This window comes from Lolium rigidum, chromosome 7 (genome assembly GCF_022539505.1).
Source record: "Lolium rigidum isolate FL_2022 chromosome 7, APGP_CSIRO_Lrig_0.1, whole genome shotgun sequence".
Taxonomy (NCBI): Eukaryota; Viridiplantae; Streptophyta; class Magnoliopsida; order Poales; family Poaceae; genus Lolium; species Lolium rigidum.
In genome coordinates, this window is record NC_061514.1 from 299,278,746 (window position 1) to 299,294,447 (window position 15,702).

At 47.0% G+C, this 15,702-nt stretch overlaps 2 protein-coding genes across 2 annotated transcripts; one reads left to right on the top strand and one right to left on the bottom strand.

The window, feature by feature from the left end:
* Positions 1–1,544: 1,544 nt before the first annotated feature.
* Positions 1,545–4,306, top strand: LOC124674776 (serine/threonine-protein kinase RIPK-like). The gene is made up of 5 exons (XM_047210835.1): positions 1,545–1,928; positions 2,968–3,103; positions 3,298–3,434; positions 3,638–3,761; positions 3,873–4,306. Exons 1-5 carry the CDS (start codon positions 1,545–1,547, stop codon positions 4,235–4,237), a joined length of 1,146 nt encoding a protein of 381 aa, XP_047066791.1. The 3' UTR covers positions 4,238–4,306.
* A 1,652-nt stretch (positions 4,307–5,958) lies between these two features.
* LOC124676572 (subtilisin-like protease SBT1.8) lies at positions 5,959–9,476 on the bottom strand. Its single transcript, XM_047212615.1, has 2 exons — positions 7,814–9,476; positions 5,959–6,953 (listed from the first exon to the last, which is right to left on the bottom strand). The coding sequence occupies exons 1-2, from the start codon at positions 9,474–9,476 to the stop codon at positions 6,292–6,294; spliced, it is 2,325 nt and encodes a 774-aa protein (XP_047068571.1). The 3' UTR covers positions 5,959–6,291.
* Between the last annotated feature and the right edge of the window lie 6,226 nt (positions 9,477–15,702).

Below are 15,702 nucleotides of genomic sequence, written 5' to 3' on the forward strand. Positions count from 1 at the left end.
CACCTTGCTGTGGCGGCAGGGGCTGCCAGGCGACACGTGGCACATGCCGCCGCAGCCCGTGGCGGCAGGCCCTGCCGTCGTCGCATGTGGCGGCACGTCAGGCCAGCTGCGGTCGACGTCGGACGGATTGAGCCCTGCCGCCACAGCCCCTGGCGGCAGGATGGCGTGGGGCGGCACCCCTGCTCCACGAACTGTTCGAGCGCGAGGGGCGGAATATCGCATGCAAGAACCCGGTTTGGCAAAATGTGCACTGCCGCTATCATTACAGAGTTGTCTACGTAGTGCTGGACAGACCAAATCTGCTTCTCATGCATGGTTGTCTTGCAGTGGGAGAAGATCGATCAGCAAAAGCGAGCTGCTCATTCATTATCAACGTAAACATTAGCAAGTAGCAACCACCGATCACTAGTGGATAAGCAGACGGTCGGCTCGCGCTAGAACAGTATCCGCGGCGCTGGCTGATGATGCTTCCGACGAGGACGCTGAGCAGGGGTGCCGCCACGGGCTATGGCGGCAAGGCCTGCCACCCTACCATGACATCCTGCCGCCAGGAGCTGTGGCAGCAGGGCCGAGCTATGGCGGCAAGTGGCACGTGTCGCCTGGCAGGCCTTGCCGCCACGGTAAGGTGATCTTTTTTGGCAAATTTGTTCACACGTGGTCCTTTTTGACAATTCATTGAGATATGTAGTCCATTTTGTTAAAATTTCCGAAATGAGTACTAGTAGAGATTCTAGTCGAACAGTCCGTGTATCGATGGCACTATTTTGTTTCTTAACAAGGTTAGGAATTAAAATGCTGAAGGACCGGTCAAACTATGACCAAGGGTAGGAATTAAAATGCTCGGTCTCTAGACCATTCTTTTGTTGCTATTCCGCTCGAACTGCGCTGTGGTGTGACTAGGACATACTCTTAACATCCATGGCCCGACTTTGTATCAATGGCACTATTTTTTTCTTAACAAAAATATATTAATATTAAGCTAATACCAATTACAGTCAACCCTTCAACAATAGAGACTCATCACGCCATACCGCTGTTATCCTACCTTTTATGTTGATCTACATTGTCAATAATTAGTCGTCCTTGTAATCCGGGAGCAGGAAAAAATTACTCCGCGTAGTCGATGTAGAGGCCTAGGCTATGTTGCTTCCCATATATTTGAAAGGAAAAGAAAGATACTGTAGTAATGTACTATATGAACGTGGCATTACATACCATGGCATCTCATTATGAATGCAAACAGGTCCCAAATCAATCAGAAGCCAACACGTGGCATTGTAGCTTTTGCAAATAGACCCCTCCATATTTTTTTCTGGCACAATTGACCTTAGTGCTGCATCACCATGTGGATCGATCATTCTTCGCCGGGTCAAAAGGCCATCCTACTACTCTACTCTCCCCCAACCGAACCGAACAAAACCAAACCATTCAGTCCCTTGATTGATGCCGATGACAACTGAAGCAACCACTCCTACAAATTCCCTCTATTATTAGCCCCTCCAGCCAATCCAGTCAACGCGTTCAAGCGCCGTTGGCCACGCGCAATGGTGAAGACGTCGTGGAGCGCACTGCTCGGCCTCGGCTGCTTCAGCTCGCACCATGGCGACGACTCCGGCCGGCCGCCCAAACCGGCGCCGCTACCAGACGATGACGTCGACGGCCCGATGAAGACGGCCGGCAGCGGCATGATGCCGTCGCCGGAGGACCTGTCCATGTCGTTGGCGGGGTCCGGCGTGGAGGCGTTCACGGTGGATGAGCTCCGGACGGCGACGCGGGACTTCTCCACCAGCAACTTCGTCGGCGAGGGTGGCTTCGGCCCGGTCTACAAGGGCTACGTCGACGAGCGGCTCAAGCCCGGCGTGCGCGCGCAGGCAGTCGCGGTCAAGCTGCTCGACCTCGAGGGCTCGCAGGGGCACAAGGAGTGGCTGGTAAATTCACTACTACTTCCATACTATACTCAGTTCTACTTGTCTACTTATGTACGTACATGGAGTACTACACAATTACTTATGTACATGGAGTACTGTATGGAGTACTACACAATTACTCACCCGTCTTACTAAATGCAATTTGTTTTGAGGTACAAACGCGATATTGCTCGTGGACTAATTTACAGTTTCCCAACGCCCGTCAAACGTGGTCTTCCATGTGGTGTCGTGAAAGTGATAAAATTCCACAAAAGAGATAACTTCCTTTTGATTTTTTTCTCCTTCAATTTAGTGATATATTTGCACGAGATATAAATTTCTATCCTCTTTTCAAAATCGTAAATTTCTGTTTTGTTTCTCGAAACATAGTACATACACATACGCTTACAAATATGTACATATACTCACAACTATAAACACACACATATTCTACCTTTATGAGCACCTTCAAAAGACTGTGTCTAAGAAACTAACTCAGCGGGTCTCGACGAAATCACTGTCGGTGCCTCGCTATCGAAAGGACTGTCACGTCCCACTAAAATAATATTAAGCTTTCATTAGACACCAAAGTTTTAAAACCTTGAATTTAAAGTTTTAAAGTGGAGATTGCTAGGCCCAGTTGAGAACAGCAAGCCTTGCATCATGTTGGTGTATACTAATAGTTCCTATTTTTCCGCAATGTTCCTTCCATAATACAGATTTTCAGGACACTAATTGACTTGGCTTTTGGGCATATCCTAATTCAAACTCCTCAAAGCTGGACAGAATAAATTATACTTCCTCCCTTTCATTTCATGAAAATTATTTTAAAAATTTAAATGTATTAGAATCCAATGTAATATATAGATATATTTAAATTTAGATAAATCTAAGATACATTTTATGTAACGAACGAAGTAGTGCACAGAAGCAGGGGTTAGCAGCTGTTTGCCGTAGCTACGAAATTCAGGCCGCATGGTATTGCTTAACCTAAATGTGGACACATGATTACCTCTTGCAAAAAAAAAAATTGACACATGATTTTGTCCTAATGGTGCAGGCTGAAGTCGTTCTTCTGGGACAACTGAGGCATCCTCACCTCGTCAAGCTGATCGGATACTGCTACGAGGATGAGCACAGACTCCTCGTCTACGAGTTCATGGCAAGAGGCAGTCTCGAGAAGCATCTGTTCAAGAGTAAGTCCAATTCTACAGAATCTTACTCCGTATTATAACCGCTTAATTCATAAGTTCTCTAAAATTAATAATAATGATACTGGAGAACTAGCTATTAATTTGTTCATGTTTAATCAAATATTAATGCTGAAATCACGTTTAGTTCTCCATTCGTTGCTTCTAATGGCAATGCTTCTGTCGTTGGGATACTGCAGAGTACTCTGCGTCGTTGCCGTGGTCAACACGGCTGAAGATCGCCATTGCAGCCGCCAAAGGTTTGGCCTTCCTCCATGACGCCACCAAGCCCGTCATCTATCGTGACTTCAAGACCTCCAACATACTGCTTGACTCGGTACGTACGTGATTAATCGATTATATGTGCAAGCTTCGACTGTAACTAAACTACGACCATAAGGAAAATCGCCTTGCATCACTTTGACACAAGAAAATCAATAAAAGCTTCTACCTAAGAATAAAAAAGTGAATATGGGGACATACTATCACAAAGAATGCAACGTTTCTAAGAAGTGGCAAATGACTTGTATAATTTTGTAGAATTACAATGCGAAGCTTTCTGATTTTGGTCTAGCCAAGGATGGGCCCGACGGAGAAGAGACACATGTCTCCACACGAGTCATAGGTACACAAGGCTACGCTGCACCAGAGTACATCATGACCGGTACATATATCTGCTGAAACTATGTATAATTTGTGTATGTCTAAGATTCATATAAAACCAACTTCAAAACTAAAAGGGTGCATAACTCTTGGAAACATGTTTTTTTGCTAGGTCATCTTACAACGAAGAGCGATGTGTATAGCTTTGGTGTGGTGTTGTTGGAGCTCCTGACGGGGCGGAAGGTGGTTGACAAGAACCGGCCACCCCGAGAGCAAAGCCTCATCGAGTGGGCACAGCCGTACTTATTGCATGACTCCTCACGCCGACTAGACCGTGCCATCGATAAGAGCCTAGATGGACAATACTCGCGTCTAGCTGTCCAGAAGGCCGCAGCTATGGCGTATCAGTGCCTAAGTGTCAGCCCAAAGTCGCGGCCGCAGATGTCGGCCGTCGTGGAGGCTCTGGAGCTGTTGCTCGCCATGGACGATGTCGCCATCGAACCGTTCGTGTACATTGTGCCATCGGAGAACAAATGACTTTTAACGATGATGTGTAACATATCATCAGATACAGTTTATATAATTAGTCTATGCATGTTAACTTCATTAAGTATTGGGTGTCCTCCTCATGTGGGCAGTGAGAAGTGGCCTTATCAACCCTTCGAGGTGGTCCAAATAGGTGCAAGAGCTCACTCCTCATTGGGATATGACCGAGGATCATTTTGTACATTGCACACGAGAGGAGAGAGAGAGAGGATAATTAAGCCTCCCACCTAGTCATCATTAGATGAAGTGACGAAAATTCATGTTAGACTAGAACAGAAAAACAAAAAAAAATGAAGGAGGAAGCTCAAATCAATTACTTGGCGCTTCCCATAAGGTTGTCAAGACGATATCTCCTTCTAGCTGTAGTTCCACCGTATTTGGTGAGATTGCTTCTATCTCTAAGTCTTGTGTTCTAAATCTTGTGGCTGGCACCCAAAATCCATGTATATCTTGATGTATGATATCCTCTAATGCTCTCTAGGGAAGAACAAGTTATATCCCCAATTAATAATAGTGGAAGAAGATTTGGTTGACTTCAGCCCGTGGTTTTTTCTTCCAAGTTGAGAAGTTATTCACGTAAAAAGGATTGGTGTCAATTGATTTACTACTTCTGCAGCTATCGTGAGAACTTCTCTCCCTACCTAAGACATCCCCTATGGCAGGTTTTTCACCGGAGAAAAAATGACTATTAATGATTACGTGTAACATCTCATCGGTTACACTTTATACGTGTCTATGCATATTAATTAACTTAATTAAGCATACAATAATTTTAGAAAAATAAATAAAATAATAGTACTAACTTATTCATTGTATGCATCCACTAGGTGCAGTAATTTTATCCCTTCTATCAAAATCTGTTATTTATCTCCATATATGGTAAATCTAGAACTACCCAAAATAACACCACTTTGTTGAAAAACTTAACACCTAAACAATGTATTTATTGGTGAATAGAGAATTGAATTTACTACTGGGAGAGGTAAAGAGCCAGTTGTCATCATCCACCGAGCGGCCTTTACCTAGCGCCGCCCTGCAGAGGCAGTCAGTGGGGGTGAGGGGAGATGGGGATGGTGGCGACTAGGGTTTTCCTGAGCACCCCCCCTGCCCACAGCGACATGGACTGGCAACATAACCATATCTTTAATATTCCAAAAATGCCAATGATAAACATTTCTGGTATATATTTATGACAAGTTTTGACGAATAGAGATGTCCTGAGTGACATTTGTCGTTGTGGCTATGTTTGCTGGACATGTGCATCTCTGATGCAGGGATGATGAAGCTTCCAATTTCTTACAAAAAGAGATATTTCCGTCAGGATGTGGTGTTTCAAAACTCATGAAGCTGAATAGTCACTTGTCAAGATCACATAGATTAACTCTGCTCAAGCACAGCCATGGCAACTTCGATTCAGAATCTAATGCCTAGCCGAACAAAATTCAAAGTTCAACACTCAACAAATTCCAAGAAGAATTTCCTGATTTTTTTTCTTGCTACCAGACTACTTGACCTCATTCCAGAGTTCAGGCCTTCTGTTTGAGACCAACTGGGTTCTGAACTTCTGGTAACTGGTAATACTCACAACTGCCATCAATGGATTTGCATGCAAATGCTTATCTGATGAAAATAGTCCAAACAAAACATGTTGATGCAAACATTCAGTTCCAGTTAACCTCATAACCAGAGAAATCAAATCATGTTATTCTGCATTAGTTCACGAGCACCAGGATGGGCATAAATTACACATTTCAATCAAACAATCGACCCATTTCAGTTCGGGTGCTTCCAGGCATCAACTAGAAAAAAGAAATAGAAACCTCACATGTTATTAGCACACGAGCTTCTCGCCGGGCAACTAGTAACTAAAGGGAAAGTGAAGTTCGGTGAGTGACCGGCACTAGGAAGAAAGAACTCAAGGTTTGCAGTTGGGAGCTTCACGCAGATTCTCTTTGTGAAGCCATCGGCAAATTACATCAAGCTATCTATCTTTCATCTTCTCCTGAACATGACTAAAACATCATGAAGACTTGAACTTGCTGTCCTCACATCTTCCATGTATACGCGACAGGACTGCGAACGACATGTTCATTACCCACCCATGATATCCAACCAAAATCTGGTTTCGCGTGACTTGGGCTAGCCTTCGATTCAAAGGTGACGTAGTACCTCTGCTTTTGCCCCACCTTCTTGAATAAAAGTTTTGATGGTGTAACTGTAACACTAACAGATGCAGGGCTGCTGACCTTCACATTGTAAACTGACATTGCTGGACCAACATTGGTTAGCTCCCTCCTATACCTCATAACGTGCTTTGGTTTCTTCTTGAAAACGACTGAAAATGATGGATAGTTGAGATCACCTGGACGGGACTTTCGTGGACATGAGATGTTGGACATCTTGGTTATTACTCGGATATGTGTCTCACTGTAGTCCAGAGAGCAGAGGAAGACAACATAGTCGTTGGTAGAAATGTCATATACAAGGCCCGGAGAGAGCGCCTTCTGTGGGTTGACATGGCCCGCACCGAAAGCAAATGGGGTTGCAGGTAAGCTTCCTGCAGCATCCCGAAGGGAGGAGTTTGTGTTGTCGACAATGTATGAGGTGGTCATCAGTGCCGACTTGATGGCGGCAGGGCTCCAGTTAGGGTGTGCGGCTTTGAGGAGTGCAGCAACTCCACTAATGTGAGGGCAAGACATCGATGTCCCTGCATGAATCAAAAGCGTTGATCAAGATCAAATAAATAACAGGTCTTTATATAGTAACCATATCATTACTGAAGAACATAACCATATTGCTGAGACATATCAGTTCCAGGCTTTCTGCTTAGCTGATATCAGCGTGTAACACTATATAATGAACTACATGTACCACATGACATACGGATTATTTAAGCACTAGCATGCTACAATAAAATACCCCCTCCACATCAAGCATATATCACGGCGATGCAACACACAGCATTAAAATTCAGAATCGAACAGCTGAGCCAGAAGAGAAAAACTGAAGCAGCAACTGAGAGGAAACATTCCGCAACTAGTTGCATTATTCAGACTACTATTCAATGATATCTCACGAAACTCGAGTGTGGATAATGAAACCGCTACCAATTTCACAAGATCTGCCAGGAGTATCTCCTTGGCTCATGCAGTGTCTTACTTTTACTCGAAAGGAGCTAAAGTAAAAAAAGTAACTTGTCTTTGCTGATGTCGCCTTTGAAAGATTTCACATCTAGTCTAGACCATTACATGTGCACTCCTGACAAAAGGCAGTGAAAGCAAGTGCTCTCTGTTTCTTCCAACAACAAACCAAAGTTGAAATGAAATGGAGCCTTTTCCAACAGGGTGGTACATGTTTAAATTTAAAGGCGTCGTTTGCGGGTAGCATTTCTTCCTGACTAAATTGTCAATTTGTCGGATGTCCCCGAAGGGACCTAAATTGTCAATTTGTGGGAGCAGCAAATGAGTAATTCCAAACAGAGCGCTCTTCCAAACATAATAACAACATGACAATTCCCAATGAGAAAAGACTGAATCTTGAAAGTGCATGGGCGCGATAGACACTGACCGGAGATGATATTGAAGCGAGTCCGGCGGCCGTCTTTGGCGAGCCCGGTGGGCCCCGCGACGCCGGTCCACCCTGCCAGAATGTTCACCCCCGGACCAATCATGTCCGGCTTCAGGACGTCGGGCACGACGGTGTTCGGCCCGCGAGAGCTGAATGCCGCCACGACGGGCGACGGCCGGACGCCAAGAATGGTGCCGCCGAAACTTAGCATTGCCATGGGCTTGCCACCGCGCGCGGCGTAGTCCCGTATCTTGTCACCGGTCAGCTTCCCCACCGCCACGGCCGGGAGTAGGTGGCTGTCCGCCACGAGCTCCTCCCCGCTCGCCGCCGTGTTGGCCAGCACCATCCCGGCGCCGCCAGCGGCCTTGACGACGGCGCCCTTCTCCACACGCGCGTTGACGCCGCGGTCGCAGAGCACAATCTTGCCGCGCACGGAGGCCGGGTCCAGCGTGCCCGAGAGACAGAGCTTGCTCGCATTGTCGTGGCTGTCACCGTAAACGAGAGGGAGCATGACGGGGCGGGCGGACTGGGCGGGACCGGCGTAGAGGGACACGCCGGCCAGACGCGCCCCGGTCGTGAGCGTGACGTACGACGGGAAGTCGCGGTCCAGCGTGCCCGCGCCGACGGTGGCGACCCACGGCGCGGAGTTCGCGACCGTGGCGCCGGACGGGCCAGAGTTGCCTGCCGAGCAGGCCACGAACACGCCAGCCGCCGTCGCACCGAAGGCGCCCACCGCCACGGTGTCCCGGAAGTATGGCGCGGCGCCGCCGCCGAGAGACAGGGACAGCACGCCCACCCCGTCGGCGACGGCGGCGTCGATGCCCGCAAGGATATCAGAGCCGAGGCACCCCTCCGGCCAGCACACCTTGTACGCCGCTACGCGTGCCCCGGGCGCCATTCCGCGTGCCGTGCCCGTGGCGTACCCGAAGAGGCTCGCGTTCGCCACCGCCGCGCCAGCCGCAGTGGTCGCCGTGTGCGTCCCATGCCCGTCCCTGTCTCGCGCCGACCGCCTCCCGGCACCCATTCTCCCGCGGCCGGCGGTCGCGGCGCGGAAGCCCCGCGAGAAGCTCCGTGCGCCCACCAGCTTCCTCCCGCACGAGCTCGGCGGGAAGTCTACGCCGGCCTCGCACACCCCCTTCCAATGCGCGGGCGGCGGCGGGAGGTCGCCGTCCGCGAGACTCGGCGAATCCGGCCAGATGCCGGTATCAAGAACCCCTATGACCACGTCGTGCGAGGCCGCGTCCAGGTTGTGGATGGCCGGCTGGTAAGCCGGGGAGAGCAGCCCCAAGAACTCAGGGGTGCGCGTGGTGTGGAGCTGGAACAGTGTGTCCGGCACGACCTGCAGCACTCCGGGGCTACCACGGAGGAGCGGCAGATGGTGCGGGAGCAGCGCCGCCGCGAAGCCGTGGGCAGCTGAGGAGTAGGAGTAGAGAAGGCTGCGCGCCGGGTCGATGTACAGGGACTGTAGGTGCGCGGCGTGCCAATGTGCCGGGGACGGGTGCGCCGCCGGCATGCTCGACGGGTCCATGTACACGATGTAGGTCTTGGTGCCGCTGCCGCTGCTGCTGCTGGTGGAGACGTCGGAGTCACCATTGACATTGGCAAGCGAGTGGCTTACAAGGAGGACGAGAACACCACAGAGGAGGAGCTGGGCGTCCTCCATTGTTGAGTTGAGTGGGGAATCTGGGATTTGGGAGTGAGGAGGGAGTGCGAGGCAGAGTGAGATGCTGGTGATAATGACCTTGTGCGATGTGGGGTGAGGGGGCCCTTGTGCAGGGCTTTAGCGAGGTTTGGAGGGCTTTTTGGTGGATAGGCATGAGTGATCCATGGAAAGTTTTCAGCAATTTTTTTTACAAATTGACCTTTTTTGGGAGAATATGCTGGTTGAGATGATTAAAGGAGTGAGGCAACTTCTCCAGGATTAGAATGTTTAATTATTATTTTGGGTGTTTGTAAGTGGTGAATAAGTTTGTGTTGGCTCACCTTTCTTTGCAATGTCATTACAAGTGACTTTTTGCATCTAATAATTTGCTAATCAGGTGTATCTTTAGTCATTTATCATTTCCATTTGATTACCGACGACTTGGTCTCTCTCTGTTTATTTCGAAATACTAATACATTTAGTCTCTACAAAAAAAACTCATAATAATTCCGCATACACTTTCAGAGATTATGAAAAGAGAAACTTTATTTTTTTCTTAAAAATGAAAATATTATTGTGTCTCGGTGCACTAATAGAAAATATGGTTTTTTGCATATAAGAATAATATTGTGGATTCAACGGTATGATATAATCTCGTCAGTATCATATGTTAGACATGTAACTATTAAATATAATTTGGTTAGTTAGCAGGACATGTAAAGAACGACCCAAATAGATTTTTCATTTAAAGTGTTTCATAGCATTAGTTTTTCATATTTCCTACTAAGGCTGGTGCCAATGCATAGCCTCACTCTCACCCGCCACGTCAGCTTTTTTCCTCACTCTCACCCCACTCTCACCCCACTCTCACCCCACGGTGCCAGTGCACGGGCTATAGTGCCAGCTCTCACTTCTCTCTCCTCCACATCAGCTTTTCTGTCTCCTCGACATCAGCATTTCTTTTTCAGATTACAACATTAAAAATAATACAAGGAAATTATTTTATTGAACTAAAATTGTTACCGATTACATCATAAAAAAATTACATAAAAATTTGAAAAGATTACATAAAAATTTGAAAAAATTACATAATCGAGGCATTAGCCCACACATGCTCAATCAAATCATGCTGGAGCTATGTATACATCGGTGAGTCCCTCATTTCGTTGTCCATCTGAATCCTGGCTGCTAGGCTTGGTGGTGCATGGTTGTGTATTGCAGGACCGACATTGGACTAAACTGTCTCATAGTTGTTCTCCAAATTTGTACCACGCTCATCGTCGATGATCATGTTGTGCAGAATGATACATGCACGCATGATCAACCCAAGAGTACGCTTCGAGTAGGAGCGTCCCGGAACTGCTAGAATGTTGAACCTAGCCTTCAGCACTCCAAAGGCACACTCAACATCTTTGCGCCAAGCCGATTGAGCGAGCAGTGAACACTCGCTGCTTTTCACTTTGTGGAAGAGTAACACCTTTCATGAACACCGGCCAGGAGGGGTAGATGCCGTCGGCAAGGTAGTAACCATAGTTGTACTCGTGTCCATTCACCGTGAAGTTCACTACGGGTGCTTCTCCCCTAAGCACATCAGTGAACAACGGCGACTGGTTGAGTACATTGATGTCGTTGTTGGACCCGGCCAATCCAAAAAAGGCATGCCAGATCCAACGGTCATACGACGCAACGGCTTCTAAGATTATGGTAGGGTGCTTGATGTCTCCCCTTGTGAATTGACCGACGCATGAGCCATCGGGCGGTTCCTCCACCGCCAATGCATGCAATCGATGCTCCCTAACATGCCCGGAAAGCCACGCTCCTCGGCTTTCGCTAACGGACGCCGAGTATCCTCGACGGTTGGTCGACGACAAAACGTCTCCCGTAACGGTCAATGATGCATTCACGGAATCTATCTAGACAATCTGATGAAGTTTGTCTAGCTAACTTAAGCCACTCATCTATTGTATCTGCAGCGGCTCCATAAGCTAACAGACGCAAAGCCGCAGTACACTTTTGCAGGGGAGAAAAACCAGCACGGTTGAGAGCATCAACTCTTTGGGTGAAATACTGAGAGTATTCACCCAATCTATCCATAATGCGCAGAAAGAGGGATCGTCTCATCCGGTACCTTCGCCGAAAGTAGCTCGGAGGATAATTGCGTCGGCGAAGTAGTCCTCGAAGAGCCGATCGTGGGTACCCAGACGATCACGCCTGATGAACTCTCGGCGGCGTCGCGGCCGTCTTGGCTTCGGCTCCTCGTTGAGCATCTCCTCCTCATACTCCGTCTGGAATGCAGCGATCATATCACCCTCCATTCTGTCGCTCGAACTGCTGCTAGACGAAGACATGGCGTTGAGAGGAGTGGAAATGGAGAGTGGAGGAGATGAAGTGAGGTGTGGAATGAGTGAAACCATATGGGGGGTATTTATAGGGGGTTTTGGCATTTTTTCCGGATTTTTGAACCAAGCAACGACTACCCCAACGGCTAGCTGACGTGGACGAATCAGATCGCGCCACCTCAGCTAGCCGTTAGGCCCGCTCTCTCGCCCGCCCTCTCGCCCCGTGCTGCCAGCGCGCCGCCCTGCCTCTCGCCCGCCTATCGCCTCGCTCTCGCCCCCAGCGCGGGCGGTAGCGGGCGATAGCGCCGGGCGCCCGCGCCACCGCCCCGCGCTGCCCTCTCGCCCCTCTCTCGCCTGGCTCTCGCCCCGCCTCGGGCGGTAGCGCCTTCCCTAACGCCTGCAATGGCACCAGCCTAAGTGGGTAAGATTTGAACCATCATTATTTTAGCATTTAAAGCTTCCAAGTTGGTGACGTCATTAAAATCAAAATCAAGAGATAAGAAAATGGTACTCCCTCCTACCTAAAATAGGTTGCATACAAATTTAGCCAAAATCAATCTTTATAAAGAGTAATCATGTATATTAACAAAAGATATGAATATATACCATGCCAAATTTATATTATTTGAATTATCAAGAAATATTTTTTTCATATTGTATGCATTTGATATCGTGGAAAATTTTATTGTTTTCTATATTCTCCGTAAAACTTTACAACATCTTATAGATGGGAGTGGTGTTTTGGAACATGGGAGCATATGCTCCCTATATTTTGAAATGCATGTTACATGTATTTTAAATTTCAAAAAAATTGAAAAAAAAAATCCGCACGTACATCTTCACGTGCTACGCGCTCACAAAGTCGTTTCATAAAATATGAACTTATCATGTGACGTGTGTAAAAAAGACAAAATTCAGTGCTGAAAACAATGCTTTTCACAGGATAAGTTTTCTCTTTTTTACATAGGGCACAAAAAATATTATTTTTCCGTGAAACTTGACGCATACACATATATTATGGAGATGTACATGTAGAATTTTTTGTCAAAATTTTTCCACACTTCGAAATATGCTTTGTTGGTAGAGGGAGCATACGCACCCGGGAGCCGAATTGAATTTCCGTGTATATAGTGTGCCAATTTTGAAAGTTTTATTCCAAGCATCATAAACCAATTTCTATCGTTAATTGGACACCATCTGACGGCCCAAGATAGTAGGATTCAGTAGCATGTACCTTTTTCTACGTCATTCCAATAACTTGCACGAATTTAATTAGGGCATGGTCGATGATATGCCTCAATATACTTCTCTAAAGGTCCACATAGGTTCGGATGCTACGAAGGTAGGAAATTAGGGCATGCCCAATGCACTGCCCTAAAGGTGCTGCTTCACACCTTTAGTTAGGTTCGGGTGGTCCAAAGTAGGTTCGGATGAGGAAGTAGCCTCCTCTTCAAGAAGTGGGATCTTAAGCCCTAAAAACATGCTTTTTGGAGAGAGAAAGAGATACATAGTGTCATATTTGTGGGGTCCCTTCTCTTTTTTTTCTGATTAAAGTTGTAGCTTCCATTGGAGAGATAAAATTCACCATATTGCTTCTTACAACTTTTTTACATGGAGCAGCTAGTTGTGTATGCCACCATTGCTCATGCCCTTAGTAGCCTTAAAAGTGAAGTTGTAGCTTGCAGAGGAGGTCACTACCTCACAAGAAAAAGGAAAGAAAGAGAGTGTAAAGAAGGAGGGAAAAGTAGGCAAGAGAGATGACCCGAAACAAATTTCTACCATTGATTGGATACCATTTGCACAATTTTGAAAGTTTAATTCCAAGCATCCTCTCACTCCTAGTCGCCCCCTCTGTCTTCCTCCCGGGCCACCCCTCCCTCCTTCGTGGTCGCCTGCGCGGCGGTGGCTCCGGAGGGCAACAGCCCCAGCGCAAGACCTCCCTCCCGTGGCTCCTCAGGCCACTGCCACCGCTGGTGCCAGCGATGGTGGTGGCGCCCAGTTGCGAAAGCCGGAGGGGAGGCGTAGAAGGTGGATCCTCTCTTTGCGGAGGTGAAGCTCCAGTTGATGCGCAGTGGTGGCGCTCTCGGCGATCAACGAATGCGATAGGCTAGCGACTGGATGTGATGGTCTAGACCGTGGATTCACGACGATCGTCAGCGTCCTGTTGGGCGGGCTCGATCTGTGCAGCGTGCTAGCTCGATCTGGGTCGTGCAGGCCGCCACTGCTGCAGGTACATCGCCGGCCCTGTGGTGATGGCTGGTTGTGCGGAGATAGTGGGGACCACCTTGCTCATATGTCACTGGTGCGCTTGTTGTTTCCTACTATGGTGGAGATTCTGAACATCCTTCATTGTCGATGTGCAGCGGATGGAGGCGTGGGGGTATGTTCGTCTGCATCAAAGAAGTAAGTTGACAGTCCTAGTATTCCTCTCGCTTCAAGATGAAGATCTACTAAATGCTTATCATGTTTGATCGGGCCGGAGTGTCGAGTTTTGGAAGGCTCCACCGGCGAACTCCCTTGGCCAAGTCATTCATGGAGATTGCTGGATCAGATGGTATTGGGTTTTGCGTTCCCATGTTTTTCTGACCATTTAGTTTCAGGAGGGAATGGGGCGAAGCTCTGCTATCAATTTCCATAATGGGACACATCTTTTTGGTTCCGTGGTGAAGTCAGATGCGGATAATGGTATGGAAACCAAGTTTTGAGGACTAGTGTTAGTGGTTCGAGGCTTTGCATCGATGGTGAACTTGATTGGAGTTTTGGAATTCATAGAAACATCATATGAGCGGTGGTGTCACCACCACAGAAGTTCAATGTCCCACCTTTCAAGGTGAAAATCTAAGGTCTAGTCTTAACTGGTTGTGCCTTGCAATGGCTTTGTTGAAGCCATTGTTTTGAGAGCGGAGACTTTTCTTCAGAGTGAAAACCTAAGATCTACGATCGAATGAGGACGACGCTTGTACACTATTTCCTTCTTGGAGTCGTCGCTTTTGGAAAACTTGAATTTAAGGTGTTGTCATGGTGGTGTTTGTGTTGCTGTTGTCAAAATAGGAACACTATAGCTGTATTTTTCTTCTTTTAGCTTTTTTTTCTCTTTTAGCTATAATGTTATGTAGTTGTTATAGAGGCTATGTGTAATTACTATCTTTGCGATATTAATATTTTTATCAAAAAAGAAAAGAAAAATGATCATGTGAACTTGACTGAGCTCATCATATGTCAAGCAATAGTTGTTGCCTCTGGGTGTAAAAACAATTAGATATAGCTCCATCTATTCAAACCTAGATGCCTTACTTAGGCGGCCCTAACTTACGATCTTTCATTTCTCATGCCCGCCCCTCCTCTCGCTACGAGAGGCGCGTCTATGCATCGCTCCAGTGCGTGAGGAAATATCGCACGCACTGGAAGCTTTCCCTGGTGGGCCGGCCTAGGTAACCCTCTTCTCCAGATTTTCTTTTTCTTTTTTTTATTTGAAAAAATCAATTTTGAAAAAAATCAATTTGTAGCAAAAAAAAGTTCAAACTTAAAAAATGTTTAAATAAAAATTGTTCCAAAAAAATTGCTATAAACTTTTTGTTCAAATAAATTATTCAGAGTTCAGAATTAAAAAAATGTTCATATTTCTAAAAATATTCACTTTTTTTTAAAATGTTGAAAAAACAATCAGAAAAGAAGAACATAAAAAGGAAAAAACAGAAAACAGGTGAGAAACCGCATGAGCCGAAAAAACAGAAAAATAAAAAACCGCATGTAAACGAAAAACCCGCCCTAATGGGCCGTGACCAAGTACCCCATTAGAGCTCGTTTGGTTACTGGAAACCCGGCGGGATCCCGGCCTTTCCCGGGGAGATTTTTCCCTAGTCCGGAGGTCGGAAAAATAATCCCGGGAGTTTGCTGTTTCTGCCTAT